This window comes from Prionailurus bengalensis, chromosome B3, assembly GCF_016509475.1.
Source record: "Prionailurus bengalensis isolate Pbe53 chromosome B3, Fcat_Pben_1.1_paternal_pri, whole genome shotgun sequence".
Lineage (NCBI taxonomy): Eukaryota > Metazoa > Chordata > Mammalia > Carnivora > Felidae > Prionailurus > Prionailurus bengalensis.
Window position 1 is genome coordinate 55,796,196 of NC_057355.1, and position 16,293 is coordinate 55,812,488.

The 16,293-nt window shown below is 41.0% G+C and overlaps 1 protein-coding gene across 6 annotated transcripts in view; it reads right to left on the reverse strand.

Moving 5' to 3' along the window:
* The window catches only part of DUT (deoxyuridine triphosphatase), a 31,237-nt gene extending 19,109 nt beyond the window's left edge, over positions 1–12,128 (reverse strand). The window contains exons 1-6 of one of the 6 annotated variants that reach the window (XR_006293308.1): positions 11,526–11,777; positions 10,892–11,027; positions 8,351–8,442; positions 6,668–6,712; positions 496–570; positions 285–355 (exon numbers count right to left, since the gene is read on the reverse strand). Coding sequence is in view for 5 of the 6 variants with exons in the window: in XM_043555478.1 (XP_043411413.1) it covers positions 285–355; positions 496–570; positions 6,668–6,712; positions 8,351–8,442; positions 10,892–11,027; positions 11,526–11,691 (585 nt within the window). In the remaining variant the exon portion in view is untranslated. Of the gene's footprint in view, positions 1–284; positions 356–495; positions 571–6,667; positions 6,713–8,350; positions 8,443–10,891; positions 11,092–11,525; positions 11,793–11,983 lie in introns of those variants that run through there. The other 5 variants (XM_043555478.1, XM_043555479.1, XM_043555480.1 and 2 more) reach the window with 5 other exon arrangements.
* Between the last annotated feature and the right edge of the window lie 4,165 nt (positions 12,129–16,293).

Below are 16,293 nucleotides of genomic sequence, written 5' to 3' on the forward strand. Positions count from 1 at the left end.
AATTTTAAAAAAGCTCCATAAATAAAATATTGGGCAATTTTCAAAATAGCTAGAGAAATAGAATTTTAGAGTATATTTAAATGATGTATTATCCAAAGTAATGCTACATAACAGCCACGAAAAACATTTCAAGAAATTCTACGATTTTAATTTTGCTTAAAATAGGACTATTGTATGTGCTATTATTTAGTTTCAAATAGCATATGAAATGCTTGAAATTGTAGTTTTCCCTTCACTGAAGACGGTACATCGGTTATTCCCAACTCGGCTTTTATGACACTTACCTGAACTTCCTCTATTTCTGGATAAAAAATCCGTTCACAAATGAGCTGTGCAATTCGATCACCCTTTTTGACTTCAAAAGAAGAAAGAGTTTATTACTGATATTTTATTGACACATTCTCTCTATCTTGTCTTAGAGGAGTAAGCATGTGTTATTTAGACACTCCTAACTCTGAAAACTCACATTCATGTGATTGTATGTAGTTAACGTACCTTCAAACTTTTCTTTGCCAAAATTAAATAGTACAACACCCACATTTCCTCTATAATCTTCATCTATGACGCCAGCTAAGGAAAAGAAAAACAGCATTAGCATGGTTTTTATGCTACCAAAACACTGAGGGCATACGATGACCTCAAAATCACTTTTCTGTAGCTGTGAGGTCTTTAGCCTTGCAAATGGGTAAGTGACTCTTGCTCTGGAACTATGTAAAGTCTCAAAACTAAAAAATGATATTACTAAAATGCAAATACATTGAATTCATAAAATGGCCCTGATTTTCCAACCTGTCACCCTTACAAGTGGTGACCGTTTCCTATTCTAAACTGGGAATAGGGACTTAGCATCTCAGATAGGTCATCCTGAATTGCTCACTCCAAAACCACTGTTCTTCTGCTGCACGCCTGCTAAAAAGACTAGGAGAAAATAATGATTGGGTTGCAAAGGCTTTTCCTGGTAGCAGCTTCCCACTAATATCCAGATTGAAATGTGATTGAGTCATAAATAAAAAATGTCAAGAAGCCTGAAGATCTGCTGTGGAAGAAGTCAAGGCGGACACACTGTTAAGTGGCAGTCTAGCAAATATCAGAACAGTCATTTTTGCAATAAAAATGGAGGTGAACCTTTCAGTTCATATTCTTCCTTTCCTTTTAATGTGAGCTACCAATCTTTCTTAGAGCATGATCTCTCAGAAGACATTAGCACATAAGCTTAATAACAAGTACACTTTTATGTGAAACCATGTGTCATCAGTACCTGTTTGAGATTATAAACACAAGGACAGCAAATCTTTGCAGGAGAGAAACTTGCATCAGGGCCCTGCCTTGGCCCAGAGAGGTACATTTCTCAAGCTTGTTAGCATTTCAGTTTGGGTCAAGAATTTAAAACATTTCCATAAACACAAGCACAGATCATACAGGTGCACCAGGACTTCCCATTTCCTCTTTTAATATTAAGACAGAATTCACAACTCAACGGTTTTCAGTGTATTCAGAATTGTGCAACCATCACCACAATCAATTTTGGGGACTGTTTTCTTTACCCCAAAATAAAATCCCCTACCTTTTAGAAGTCACTTCTCTTCCTCTTACCTCTACCCACCCTCCCACCCCACCCCCTACCAATTTCCTTTTATATATGTTCATTCTTTCCCCTCTGTTTGGAAAATGATAGGATTCATGTGATCCTAATTAAATCCTAATTACTAGTAACACCCTCCTCCTAAACAAACAAACAAACAAAATCCTCAAAGGAAAAAAAAACCAGGAATGTACCTCAATGGGTATTAATATTGGTTGGCCAGACTCATAATTATTTGAAAGTAAACTGAAAAAAAAATTTTAAGAACAAGGTTAAGCATTCCCTTTCAATTTTCTCAAAGAGTGGGGGGGGGGGGGGGAGCAAATTTTTAAAAAAGTTCCAGAACGGGGAAAACTACTCAGATTTTTCCAGTGGATTACCGTTGAAGTTTAAATGAATCCCTGTGTTTTATGAATGAAAGTGAATTTAAGCATTCTTAAAAGTTCCTGACACAACACTTTTAAGAGTTTGAATTAAATTTTTAACAGTGGGAAGAGTGAGTATGAAAGTAGCAGAAAGGCAGCAGAAATGGTTCATATCATGTCTAGACTGAAGAAAACAGTCTATTCTTTTCTAGTTGTACAGAAACAAATTCAAAGACCAATTCAAAGAATACTGAAGCCTGTCTTCTTTCCCCACTGCCACCTGACCATTAAATTAGTCCTTAATATGTACTGAAAGAATTGACAGAAAGATGGGACCAGCTGTTTTCTATATTATTACTATGCGGAAAGTTCTGGCTGTAGAGAACAACGTGGATCAGATTCAGTGTAGAAAGCCCTGCAGAGACCATGCTGTTCCATGCTGGAACAGATGACTCCAGAAGGCCATGTAATCTCCAAGTTGGAGATCTGAAGTGCAGTCTAGTACTCACTTATCTAGAAAGGGTTCAAGGAAGACAATGTGGACCAATTTCTGAACTCTTGGTTTCTACTTTATAAGAAAAATTTTACATTACCCAAATAGTACACGTACATAGAAAGTAAAAGCTAATAATGTTCCTCTACCCTCCTTCAAGGAGCCAATGTTACAGTAAGAGATTCTACGTATTACTTTCTTTTTTTCCACTTAAAATATCAGACATCCTTTGCAATTAATATATAAATAGGAATCTTAGTTGTTCTTGAAAAAAATTTTTTAATCTTTATTTATTTTTGAGAGAGAGAGACAGAGTGTGAGCAGGGGAGGGGCAGAGAGAGAGGGAGACACAGAATCCGAAGCAGGTTCCAGACTCTGAGCTGTCAGCATAGAGCCCGACATGGGGCCCGAACCCACGAACCATGAGATCATGACCTGAGCCGAAATCAGACGTTCAACAGACTCAGCCACCCAGCTGAGCCACCCAGACTCAGCACCCCTTAGTCATTCTTTTTAAATCCAAGATATGGAAATACAGTACCATTATCCCTGTGTAACTATTCTCTTACATGCTATCACTCAGGTTGCTTTTGCATTTTTGCTATAATAGACAAAGCAGTCCTTTACAGATGTCCTTGTGTATTCGTGATTTTCAATCTCATCAAAAACTTTCCGAAAAGCACTTTCCTGATCAAAGGGGTGTACACTTTAAATTTTAGTGGATATTTCTGGATAACTTTGTGAAAAAGGCGTAGCAATTCAAACTTCTATCAGCAATATTTAAGAATCCCCATTTCCAAAGTCCTTGGTAGTACCAGATGGCAACAATCTTAAAAAAAAAAAAAAAATTCTGGCCAATGTGATGAGTGAAAAACAGTATCTCCTGGCTTTACTGTGCATTTCCCTGATGACTAATGAGGCTAGAATTTTTTTCTCTGCATATTTGTTGCACATATGTATGTCCTCTTCTATATTTTGTTTACGATTTTTTTCCTTATTTGTTTGGGCATTTAAATTCTTTTTCCTGTGGCCTGCAAGCATTTGTTTTTACTTTCTGGTATCTTCTACCATACAAAAACACTCCCTTTTTGTAAAGGCCTTTGCCATATATCTATAAAGTAATCCGAATCAGATTCATATGGTTGAATGTCTTGAATTCTGCAAAGCCAGATATCTACCAAGGTTTTATGCTTGGCACACAAAAATGTGAAAAGCCCTTTAACTCACTAAAAGAAATGAAGTCGTTTGAAGTCAATTAAAATGTATGGCAGGAAAAAAAAGTGCCCTCAATTAATACTTTTTTGTTTTTTAGCATGAATGCTAATAGTACGAAAAATCCAATAGTTCCAAGTTTATGTATTACTCAAAGACAATTTGACCTTCAAGAAAAACCCAAGACATTCTTTTTCTACATAAGGAACATAAGCATCAGGGATATTTCTCTTCATGAGAAAGCAAAAAGTATTTTGAAGTTATCACTGGAAAAATCATACATTGGAACTGGCAGGGTAATTAACTGACTTCAGGCAAAAGTTTTACTGTGTCAAGACTTTGGCATGTCATTTGTTGGAAACCTTTAGTGAAAACTACCCACACCTACCAGATGTGGATTCTGAACAGAATCCTGCATACTCAACTTTTCCCTTTGACCCTTATTTACAGCCTGGGATTTCTAACAACATCTCTCTTTTGAAACAAAAATGGTGGCCAACGATGATAAACCTGTGCCTAAGAGACATTTTTAAGACACTCTGCATCCAAGAACACACCACAATGTGATTTTAGGAATAATACCACACCAACCACCAGGCAAACTAACTTTCCATTTCTTTTACATGAATTTTTTTTTCAGGAGGTTGTTTTAAACAGCAAAAATGAGTAACAAAGTCAGCAAGAAAAAAAAAAAGCTGCCCCATTTAAAAAAAAAAAAAATCCGTGAATTCTCTAAGGGACAAGAAATATAGCTTCTGAGGTCTAATACATGCCAAGCAGTGTTAGATGCTTTACATGTATTCTCCTTTAATCCTCCCATCCTTCTGAGGCAGGCACACTAATTTCCATTTTATGGAAGAGGAAACTGAGGCTCAGAAAAGTAATAACTAGCCAGTTAATGACAAAGCTGGGACCCAAATCAAGTTGTTACTCCAAAGCCCATGTTCCTTTCACAACCCTTTGAAATTTCTTTAAAAATATATCCAATCTTTTATATCCTAAAGTTATAGTCCTCAATTACCATACTTGATGTTATAAAAGTATTTTTGGAAAGCAAGCATAACCGAGTCCAGGCAATTCTCAACCCGAGTGGGCTGTCCATTCTCGCTGTCTGTGCCAAACTTGGCTCCTTTTCAGTCGCTAAGAAAGGACTACTTTGAGGATTCTGTCTTGCCTCACAGCACCACCTAGTGACACCAAGGGCAGACAGAGAGACGGCCCAGGGACAGTACTCATTCCCTACTTGAGGCCTGCAGTGCGGGTAACAGTGACTTTATTCAGCACAGTGCTTGGTTGGTGCAGGGATGGGGTGAGGTGAAACCCAGCACTGAATTGCAGTGTAAAGAACAGAGGGACTGTAGGGGTGCCTGGGTGGTTCAGTCACCCAGTGGAGTGTCCCACTCCTGATTTTGGCTCAAGTCTCAGGTGGTGACCTCAGGGCCATGGAAGTGGAGGGTGGCGTGGAGCCTGCTTAAGATTTTTTTCTGCTTCTCCCTTGCCCCAGCTCCCCGTGTACTTTCTCCCTCTCTCAAAAAAAAAAAAAAAAAAAAAAAGAAAAGAAAGAAAAGAAAAGAAAAGAAAAGAACAGACGGATTAAAGGATTGGAACCATGGATGAAGATTCCAGTGTTCAACATGTCAACTTGGGCTCATCTCTGAGACAGTTCTTCATCTGTTAAAAAGTAGCTTTGTAAAAATGGAGGTGTTTAGAGAATGAGGTATACCCACTTCTTGGAGGGAGAAGACGTCTAGTTAGGTGAAGCACTCGGCTCATAATGATGGGAATTAAAGTCAGAACAAAGGTCAGAATTTCCCTACAGTGAGGGGTGGTTAGGGAACCTACAGCAAGAGGACAGCACAGACTGGGGGCTCTTCATGAAAGGGGCTCCATGACGAAGTTGTTGGCTTTGGGAGACCTGAGTAAGGCTTGATTATAAGGGAAATCAGAGCCACTGAGAACTTGTTTGACAAGAAACATAGAAAGGGAAACATAGTGTTTTCTCTTCTCACTCAGGGAAAGATTTTCTTTTTATATTTTGCCAAACAGGGATGGTTCTCTCATGCAAGTTAAAAAATTTCTTACAAGATTGACCTGCATTTTCTATAACTTTGGCTTAAAGAATTTCCTTCTTTTTTTTAAATTTTTTAAGTATTTATTTATTTTTGAGAGACAGAGAGAGAGTGTGTGTACAAGCAGAGGAGGGGCAGAGAGGGAAAGACAGAGAATCCAAAGTGGGCTCTGTGCTGACAGCAGAGAGCCCTATGTGGGGCTTGAACTCTTGAACTGCAAGGTCATGTCCCAAGTCAGATGCTTAACCGACTGAGCCACCCAGGCACCCCTTGCTTAAAGAATTTAATAATTGCTGCTTAAGTATTTTTTTTTTTTTTTTAAATTTTTTTTTTTTTCAACGTTTATTTTTTTTTGGGACAGAGAGAGACAGAGCATGAACGGGTGAGGGGCAGAGAGAGAGGGAGACACAGAATCGGAAGCAGGCTCCGAGCCATCAGCTCAGAGCCCGACGCGGGGCTCGAACTCACGGACCGCGAGATCGTGACCTGGCTGAAGTCGGACGCTTAACCGACTGCGCCACCCAGGCGCCCCTTAAGTATTTTTTTTAATTATTTAAGCAAAACATAATTGCTTTAAAATGACATAAAAGCTTTTCCTACCTTTCTAAAACTAACTTTCTTCTAAGAATGGAATCATTTTTGGACTAAATGCAGATTATCACTAAGCCAAGGCAAAAATCCTATCCATCAGATAATGTCTAGTTAGCCTATTAGTAAAATAACATGTATTTCACATACTGATCATTTAAAATTAGATATAATCAAATAATACTTGAAACTACCTCATAATTTGAGAGATGGAAATTTCTAAAAAGGCAAAACACAACAAAATTCATTTCCTTTTGTTGAAGATAAAAATAAGACCTGTCTTTTAATTACTACCTCTTAAGCAAAGGCAAAGTGAATACATACACATATTTACAGAAGGAAAACGTAAACACATTACCTCCTACATCTATGAAGTGTTTCGCAGCCAGGCCAGAACGGGGAGCTAAAAAAGAAAAAGAAAAACAAAGAAAAGGAGAAGTTGGCTACTTTAAGGCACATCACTCTCCTCCCCTAGAACATCTACATCTTAACTTTAGCAGATGGTCCTGGATTAAAGAATATATTTATTATACTGTGTTAAAGGAGGAAAGTGTAGAGAAACCTGACACAGTTTAATTCAAAAGCTGCTTAAACCACTCCCACAGGACTTGGGGCCATGGAGGATGTGGAGAAGGTGTGGCAGTGAAGCCTTGGGCTGCTGGGGTAGACTGAGAGGTGAGCAAGCCGAGGCGACTCTTTTAAGAAGTCTGGCCACAAAGGGAGGACTGTGGCTGGCAGGGACACAGGACTGAGGAAGGAGACTTGTTTTCAGATGGGAGGTCTGGGCATATAGTAGTAGAGATGGGAAGAGGGCAAAGGAGGGGGTGGGGTGAAACAGGCATCAACTTAACCAACCAGTGGCAAAGCCTAGCCTAGAACTTGGGAATCCCACTCATGATGCAAATGCCAAACGACCCATCTGTATAAACAAATGAACCAGAGGAAGAGAAAAGGCCTGGTATCAGTCAAGCAAACTGTCAAAAAAACAAACCTTAAAAACTCATTCCCACTATGCTTTTTATTCTTAAAATGAAAACATAAAAAGCTAACATTATACCTTATACTTGCTGACTTGAGCAACAGGCCTATCGTTAATTATTCTAGCTTCTAGTTTTCTGTTCCAGAATACTTCAATCAGGCACTTTGTCAATAAATGCTGCCTCTTCCTGCTTTTCCTTTTATTTCATTCCATCTCCCTGATCTCCCCTCTCCCCACCACAAATATTCTCAAAATGCAGTCAAATACTGCCAAAAGGAGATGAAAAAAGAACCCATCTCGTGATTCTTTTAAAGGCGGAAGTATTAGCAGTTCTCACACTCATGGCTAACAAGATGGTGGTAGTCCAGCCCCTTCCCCACCACAGTTCCATTTGTGCCTTTAGGTTTACTCTGAAGTTAAGTTACTCTTGAAGAAAGTTTTGAACTCTCCAGTGACGGGTGATTTGCTTTCCATTTTGTCATAGCTCCTCCTGCTATAAGACATACCCTCTAGTGCCCTGAAGGGTATCTCTTGACAGTAACACACCCCATGGGAGGACACCCAAAGGGGGAAAAGGCTAAATAAATGGTCTGACAGACTCTGGAGTGAGCAGAAGCCAGAAGTTTTACTTAGCCTTATAATGCCATGTGCCATTAACCCCAGCCTGCCTCTTTCCTTACATAACAAATATTAGCCATTCTCATTACCGTCTTCACATGTGACCTCATATACAATCTGATCCTTGGTGGGGGAGCTCCAGTTAAAAATCACCTGTATTTTCAGTTTCTCAATGAGGAGCTGAGAGAACACACTCCTGGGCCAATGTGAGCCTCCTAAAAGCTCAAGGAATCAGAAAAAGAGGGAGGCAAAAAGCAGATAATTACATGAAATCTAAAGTTTCCAAACGGCTGCACTTGCCATTGTAGTTTGCACTTCTTTATTTTAGGACACATGCCGAACAATATCCATTCCCTCACTTATACCCTAAATGGAACTAAGATAAAGGAACGGATCATAAAGGAAGAGCTTGACAAATAGTCACCCATGTCTTAAATCACTTACCTACTCTTCCATAGCACCCAGAAGGAAGAGCTATCTGAATGTCCGTTTTCACAAGGACTTTTTCCATAGGTGGTACTGTATAATCATAGGCACTAGGAAAATAATGAAAGAAAGTAACCAGTATTTATTCATAAAAGTGTTTCTATATGCTCTTCCTTGTGACTAAGTATATAGAATTGCTTTAAATATATTTCATAAAATAATCACAAAATTCATGCAATCTTACATTTCAGTAACCAGTCTAAGAGTTCAGTACTCGAAGTTTCCAGTTCATATAAAAAAAAGCTTATGAAGAAGATAGTGGTAGATATTCTCTTTTAGTCCATCACGAAAATTGTATTACCTTTAGATATAGTCATTCTGGCAAATATTTTGGTTTAAGAGGTATCAACATGTAATTTTGTTCTCCCCTGAACAAAATTTTGCTGGGAAACTGAAATACGTATTAGCAGGAGGGGGTGGAAAGGCACACTTTTAAAAGTTGTATGCTTCACTAATGCGATATAAAAAGAGGAAGATAGGGGTGTTCACGTAGCTCAGTCAGTTAAGCACTGAACTCTTGATTTCAGCTTGGGTCATGATCTCACAGTTCCTGAGTTCGAGCTCCACATCAGGCTCTGAGCTGACAGCTTAGGGCCTGCTTGGGGTTCTCTCTCTCCCTCTCTCTCTCTCTGCACCTTCCTGCCCCCTGCCCCCCCCCCCAATCATTCTTGAGCACTCTCTCTCTCTCTCTCAAAACTAAATAAATAGGGGCGCCTGGGTGGCTCAGTCGGTTAAGCATCCGACTTCGGCTCAGGTCATGATCTCATGGTCCGTGAGTTCGAGCTCCGCGTCGGGCTCTGTGCTGACAGCTCAGAGCCTGGAGCCTGCTTCGGATTCTGTGTCTCCCTCTCTCTCTCTGCTCCTCCCCGGTTCATGCTCTGTCTCTCTCTGTCTCAAAAATAAAAAAAAAAAAAACATTTAAAAATAAATAAATAAATAAACTTAAAAAAAAAAAGCTGTGTTACATCTGTTCTGCTAGCCTTGGTAGTTAACCAAGCTTACCAAGCTGAAGCCTTGAACCTCACAGGTTGGGGACAGAGCTGATCACTGTCAATAGGCCCTGGAGAAGGACACTGCTGAGAACCCAATATTCTAAGATCCACCCATCAAATGCTGCTACTATTGCTCTTACTGTAGCCCCCTTCTTGATAGAAATTTAAGAGATTTTACAATGAGCAGAACTGTTAAGTTACTTTGGAGACCTTAGTGAAAACTAGTAAAGCAGTATTAACATTTTCACTTCTTTCATTGGAATTTCCTCTTTCCATAGTTACGCCGTAATTTATTAAAGAGGGAAGTTATTTCCATGTCTATTTCAGTATACAGTCATCTCTATTCATTAGGAGGATGTTAAAGTATCTTAAATCACCATCTCTCATTTGACTCACAACAGTGTCCAGACATGATGCAGTCAAACTACATCACTCCACGTTTAGCCACGAAAACTAAGGGACTGACCACATCCCTTTCAGCTCTAACAGTCTATACCTCACCTTCCTTTTTCTATCGTCACACACTCCTTTCTCCCCTCCTCCTGTGCTTATGACTGAGACCAGTAGTTCTCACATTAGAATTACCCGGCATGCTTTAAAGTAAATCCTAAGGATTTAGTCCTGTATTAAACACCCATAACCCCCAGTATCACTTTTCACCTACCTTAATGGTTCTAAGAACTGGGCACAGTAGTCAAGGGAAAAAAGCACTGAATTAAGGGTCAAAAATTTTATTACATTCAAGCCCTTGAGTAATCAGTTCAGCTCCCCACAAACTCCCTCATCTGTAAAAAAGTAACACTTATCTACTTCAGGAGTGTCCCGAGGATTCAATAAAAGTGCCCACACATAAAGGCTTTAGTAGAGGGAAAAGGTGCTGAACAAAGCAAAGGGTGGTAGGTAGTATTACTGACATTCCCACTGCTTTTCTGATTTGTACCCTTTTGACATTCCCAGTCCTTGGGCAGAACTTAAATATGGACATACAGAAAAATTTTACAAATCCTTTAAGGCAGAAGCATCGTTCATGAATCCTCCTCATGTATTTTCATACTCAGCACCTAGACTTCCACCTTAGCTTCTCTTCCTGTTGCCCACTGCATCACCCTCAGGCCACTCCTTGAAGGCCAAGGTGGGCCATATTCATTTCTACCTTCCACCAGGAAAGGGTAAAATAAATGTTGCAAAACAAATAATGCCTTGGTGGACATTTACATGTAGTTACCATTCTGCATGCTTATCCCAAATCCTTATTGAATTTATGCTAAAGAGGAAAACTAACATTTTCAACAGTAAAAAAAAAAAAAAAAAAAAAAAAAAAAGACTGAAATCCTACATAAATGCAAAAGGAGTTTGTTTTTGTAATCTGTTAAGTGAAAGTTTCAAGCTGTAGCAGCAGATGGCAAGAATATAAGCTAACCTGAGAACTCTGCAACTCCAGGCCTGCACCTTCTCTGCGTGGGGTAGGGATGCCACGCGCAGAAGGCGGCGGGAAATCCCCACTCACCTGTACAGGTCGTAGCCCGCGGCCCGCGCGGACCCCTTGCTCGGGGCGGTGGCGTGCTCCGAGAGCCGGACAAAGCGGAGCCGCATGGCGTCCTCCGCAGGCCGAGCCCGCTTGCTGGGGGAGATGGTGGGTGTCGCTTCAGAGCAGGGCATGGCAGAGCAGAACGAGAGAAGAGGGAACAAGTGGACTCAGAATGAGTCCAGCCGCCAAAAATTTAAATCTCCCGCCAACAACTCCTCGCCCCGCCCACCGACCCCCGGACGAGCCCACAGTTCTGGCTGAGAGGGGAGGCGAGATTTAAACCCTTCTTGGAAAGCGGATTTGGGAAACTACTGCGCCTTTTCAAGCTTTTCCAACTCAACGCACGAGTCCAACCTGCGCGGGGACGGCCTCGGCGGCTTCCCGCACACACAACAGGAAGGAAGCATTTCCCTAGGGGCTGCTCAGGCTCCCACACCGCTCAGACCACCGCGGCTTGCTCTGGGCCCGCCCGCTGGTCTCCTCATCTCCCTCCTCCTCCTGCTCCTCCTCCTCCTCCTCCCCCAACCTGGGCGGCCCTGGGGAGGGGCGGCCGGGCTCCCAGCCTCCCCACTCCCTGCAAGGGGTGTCCTGTCAGTCTGGGCCCCGACATTACTGGCGCCGCGGCAGCCTCGACTCAGGCTGCGAGTGCTGGACAGCGGCCGGGGCGGCCCCGCGGCCTCTGCTCTCGGCGCTGCGCTGCGCGCGTCTTTAAACACTGAGCGGAGCAAACACGGAAAGAAATGGTAGCCGAGAGCCGGGCGAGGGCAGACGGGAGTCATTTGCCCCGAAGTTTGGGCGCTGGTTCGCTGGCCCGCTCCCGCAGGCGCTCTCCGGGTCTGCACCCTAAAGATACGTCCGGGTAAAATGACCTCGGAAGCAGTAACCGCCGCCGCCGTCTGACGAAGAGCGCAAGGAGGCGGCGCATGGACCGCCCTCCGGCTGGCGCAGGCTCTGGGCCCCCGGGAACGAGGTCTCCGCCTGCCTCCTTGGACCCTCATCTTTTTTGTGGTCTCTGTTTTCCAAGGCTATCCACGAGGCTCGGGGCCTGGGCTCTGCGTGCTGTTGAGTTACCTGGGGCGGCGCCCCCCGCGGCCATGGCTCCGCAGGTTCTAATCTCAGGGGTCCCCAAAGCAACGGAACCGCACCACCGTGCAGATGACGGTCGCTGAGCTCAGTGCTACGTCCCAGGCCATAGGCCAGGCAGCGTGTTTCATTCCTTACGGTACCCACAGTGCATGGCGTGTTGTTTACCCTTCAAGGGGGCGGGGGCAAGCATCTCAGGATGATCCCAAGGATAACTCAGTTGAAATCCTAGCACTGTTTCATATGACCCCACAGAAACACAGAGGGGGGACCCCAGTGCCTGGGATTCGAACGAAGATCCTGGGCTACCCTGGAATAATTTACAATGGGGATGAGGAAATAACTTTCTAGATAATTGTAAATTGACTTTTCTAGGATATAAATATCTCTAGTTATTTCCAGAACTGATGCAAAAATCTGAAAACTAAAATGAAACGCACCTTGCCAAGATAAACGCAAACAATAGGTCAGTTTTAGAAAAATGACAGAAACGTTAGGGTATTGTTAAGGAAGTTTCCAGACTTCCCTGCTGTGCCTTTCCTTATTGGCCCCACCTCTACAGTCTCTTACTGGTTCCATTTAAATGTTGGAATTCCTCCGGATGAAGTTATGGATTATACTCCACACTCTCTTCTCTTGCCTTTAAACATCTACCACTTAAAAGACTCCCCAAACTGGTATCTATAGCAACATGATATGGGTCCTGCTACTTCTCTAACCTCATCTAGAGCCATCATCCTGCTCACCTCTGGTGCTTCTGGCCACAGTGGCTTTCTAACCATTTCTAGACCCACCAGACTTACTGCCTGGGAGTCTATACACACCCGTCCTTAGTTTATGTTTCATGTGTTTCCAGTCTCAGCTCATCTCAGAAGGGCTATTTCTGTTAAGGGAAGTCACTCACCACCATTTTCTATCACAATAATTTTTTTCTAGTCACATCACTTATTACTACAATCTGTATTTCATTCATGTCTTATGTATGTATGTATGTATGTATGTATGTATGTATGTATTTTTGCTTGTTGTCTATATGTTCTAGTAGACATAAGCTCCAGAGGACAGGGACCACATATGTTTTCATTCACTAATGTATTCCTGAGGCCTAGCTTAGTGCCTGGATCAGAACAGTGCTTGATAAATATTTGTTGTATGAATTAAAGAGATCTTCTTGCTTGTTCTGTCAGGCCCCTGTATAGGATCACTTCTCAAAATCTTTTGATTTTCCTGTTTACCCCTTTAATTTTTAGTCAATGTGTTTTGTTTTGTTTTTCCATGTAATGTTTTTTCAAGGCCTGCAATGAAAAACTGGCCTACCCCTCCACCAAAACACTCCCCCAAAGTTCACTCCTCAGGGGCAATGCTTCCAACTTTTTTGGCTCTTTCTTCTGGAATGTAACCCCCTGTTTCTAAATCGCATGTTGCTATTTTTTTTAGTGGCATAAAAATTATCTTTAAAATTAGGGTAGTTGAGGATTAAGTCTTTTACTCCTCTTTCCACCCCATTCTGCAAATAGTTCTGTAGCAATATTTGGATAAGTCAGTACTATTTATCATGACTGTAAATATCATTCACTGTTGAGATGAGTAATGTGATATTATTTTTTTTTACACCTGTCCCCCTCAAGTTAATAAATATGTTGTTCTTCCATTTGTCTTTGGTGGTGGTGTTTTTGATTCATCTATTGCTTTTTTCCAAATGCTCCAGGGGGTCTAGTACCTTACATCTATCATATCAAATGAAACACTGAAACACATCAAATCACCTATCCGTTTCAATTTCCCCCTCCCTCACCCCTCCATTCTCTTGCTCCAAAATGTGCATGTGATTCCCTAGTCCTGCTGAATAGCTGTCATCCTGACACTTCCCTTTGCCCTTTTCTTATATTGGAGACTTGGTTTTAGGAATCTAGTATCTTCCTTTTAGCTTACTCCTTTATTTTGCTGAAGCCCTTTCTCTAGTAATTTCCTAAGGAAGTTCACATTAGAGATTCAGTCCTTGCATATCCTAAAATGTAATAACTGTAATGACTCCCTTTACCCAGACTCAAATAAAAGTCTCACTTCACTTATGAAACTTACAACCAGCAGTGAGCTCTGCCTTGTCTTATCTCTCACAATATTACCTTATCATTGATTAGCCGTATACAGCCATTGTGTAATTGCCTTGTGATATGCATTTTATCTTTCACTTTAAATTTTTTTTTTCAATGTTTATTTATTTTTGGGATAGAGAGAGACAGAGCATGAACGGGGGAGGGGCAGAGAGAGAGGGAGACACAGAATTGGAAACAGGCTCCAGGCTCCGAGCCATCAGCCCAGAGCCCGACGCGGGGCTCGAACCCACGGACCGCGAGATCGTGACCTGGCTGAAGTCGGACGCTTAACCGACTGCGCCACCCAGGCACCCCTCTTTCACTTTAATAAGAGTTATTAATTTGTATGAAACCTTCAGAGCTTCTACTTCAGCGTTTTATACAAAAGTGACTTGTTTGGCTCTTTGTAATCCCTAGTCCCAGGAAAGGATTCTATGTCTTCTGTTAATGTGGATAAAATGTTTATTATTTTCACTTTTCATCTGAGGACATTTTAAATTAGAAAGAGAAAGGGGTATAATCCAACTGCAAAAGGTTAGGGCTCCAAACCAATAAGCATATCATAGGACATTCCTTAGGACAATTGAAATAGAACTTGATATGAAAATACATCTTTAATTCCATACACTACAGCAAAGAACTAGACATGTTCCAACCATAGTGTATTCCCTGCTGTTTTTTTAATCACAATATAATTATCCTATCAGTCATGCTGATTAATTCAATTACATACGTCCAGTGCCAACTTGAACCTGTTGAGAATGTAAGTCAGTACTTTACAAGCCATGTTGTCCTTCCTATCTTGACCATTGTAAGATTTTTCTGTTTTTAACAAGGACTTAATGTGATGGTTACTTTATGCCAAGTATATTTTAAGTGTTTTATGAATACTAACTCATTTAATCAGGACAACCAGAGGAAACAAGTGTTATTATACCCATATTACAGGTGAGGAAACCAAATCACAAAGGATTTGCCTATGATCACACAGCTCACAAGTAGAAAGAGACAGAACCAAGATTCAACTCGAGGTCATCTGACTTTAGGGTCCCTGCACTTAGCCACCGTGCTCTGTAGGTTTACATGTGCCTACTGGAACGATGGTGAACTCTTCTTGATGCTAAGCCTGCTACTGACTATGTTCCCCAGGTCTGGGAAAGATGTGTGTAGCAAATTAACCAGGCATTCTTAGCTTCACAGTTGTTCACGCCCTTCTGGTTGAGACACCAGGCCATACTCTGGGTTTTTCTAACATCACTGGCTACCTCTTCTCAACCTCTCTTCCTGTTCAAGATAAAAAGCCTTGGAGTCCTGCTTCCTTCTTCTCTTTCTGTCAGATCTTCCTTTATCTAAAAATAGTTTCCTCCTAGAGTAACATGTAGTGCTACTATTTGGTTTTTCTTCACAGCATGTACTACTATGTGATATAACATATTTGTTCATTTCACCTGTATGTTGTATGTTTTCTCCTCTAACATGTAAGCTCCATGATGGACTTGAATCTATCTTAATTTGGGTTCTTTTCAGATGTTCTGTTTCTTTTTCAAATTGTATTATTATTAATTTTATTTTAATTAATTTAGTTATTTTACTATTTCACATTTCCCTTTAGTTATTTAGAGATTTCGCTCTCTGATTTATAATTTTAGATAAAACATGCATGCTTAATTCATCGGTGTCTAAAATCTGAAACAAAGTTATTGTCTTTCTTCTGGATAACACAAGGATCTTTGAATGCTTTAATTTCATTACCCATTCTTTCAACATATATAAAATTATTATCTACTATTTTAGGTGTATCTTTTCTTTGAATCTCAATAAACATTATTAGTATCACTACTTTTTAGAATTCTTTTTAAAAATGTTTACCCAGACTTTTATCACTTTCTTTGCTTTTCCTTCTGCATCTCTGATCTCCATCTGGGATCACTGTCCTTTTGCCCAAAGTGTTTTATGAATACTAACTGTCCTTTTGCCAATTTTTGTGGGCTTTTCAGTTTTTGTCAGTTTGAACTGACAAAACTCTTGAACACTTCCTTAGGGTTCTTTGACAATCATTCAGGAATGGAAGAGGTGGGAATATTAAAAGAAAATTATCATAATTCCCCATAACTGCATAGCTCTGCTTATCTGAATTCAGAACATTCCACTGTGGGCAAAAATACTTCATTTATCATGCCACGGTTCACCTTTACCAGAAAT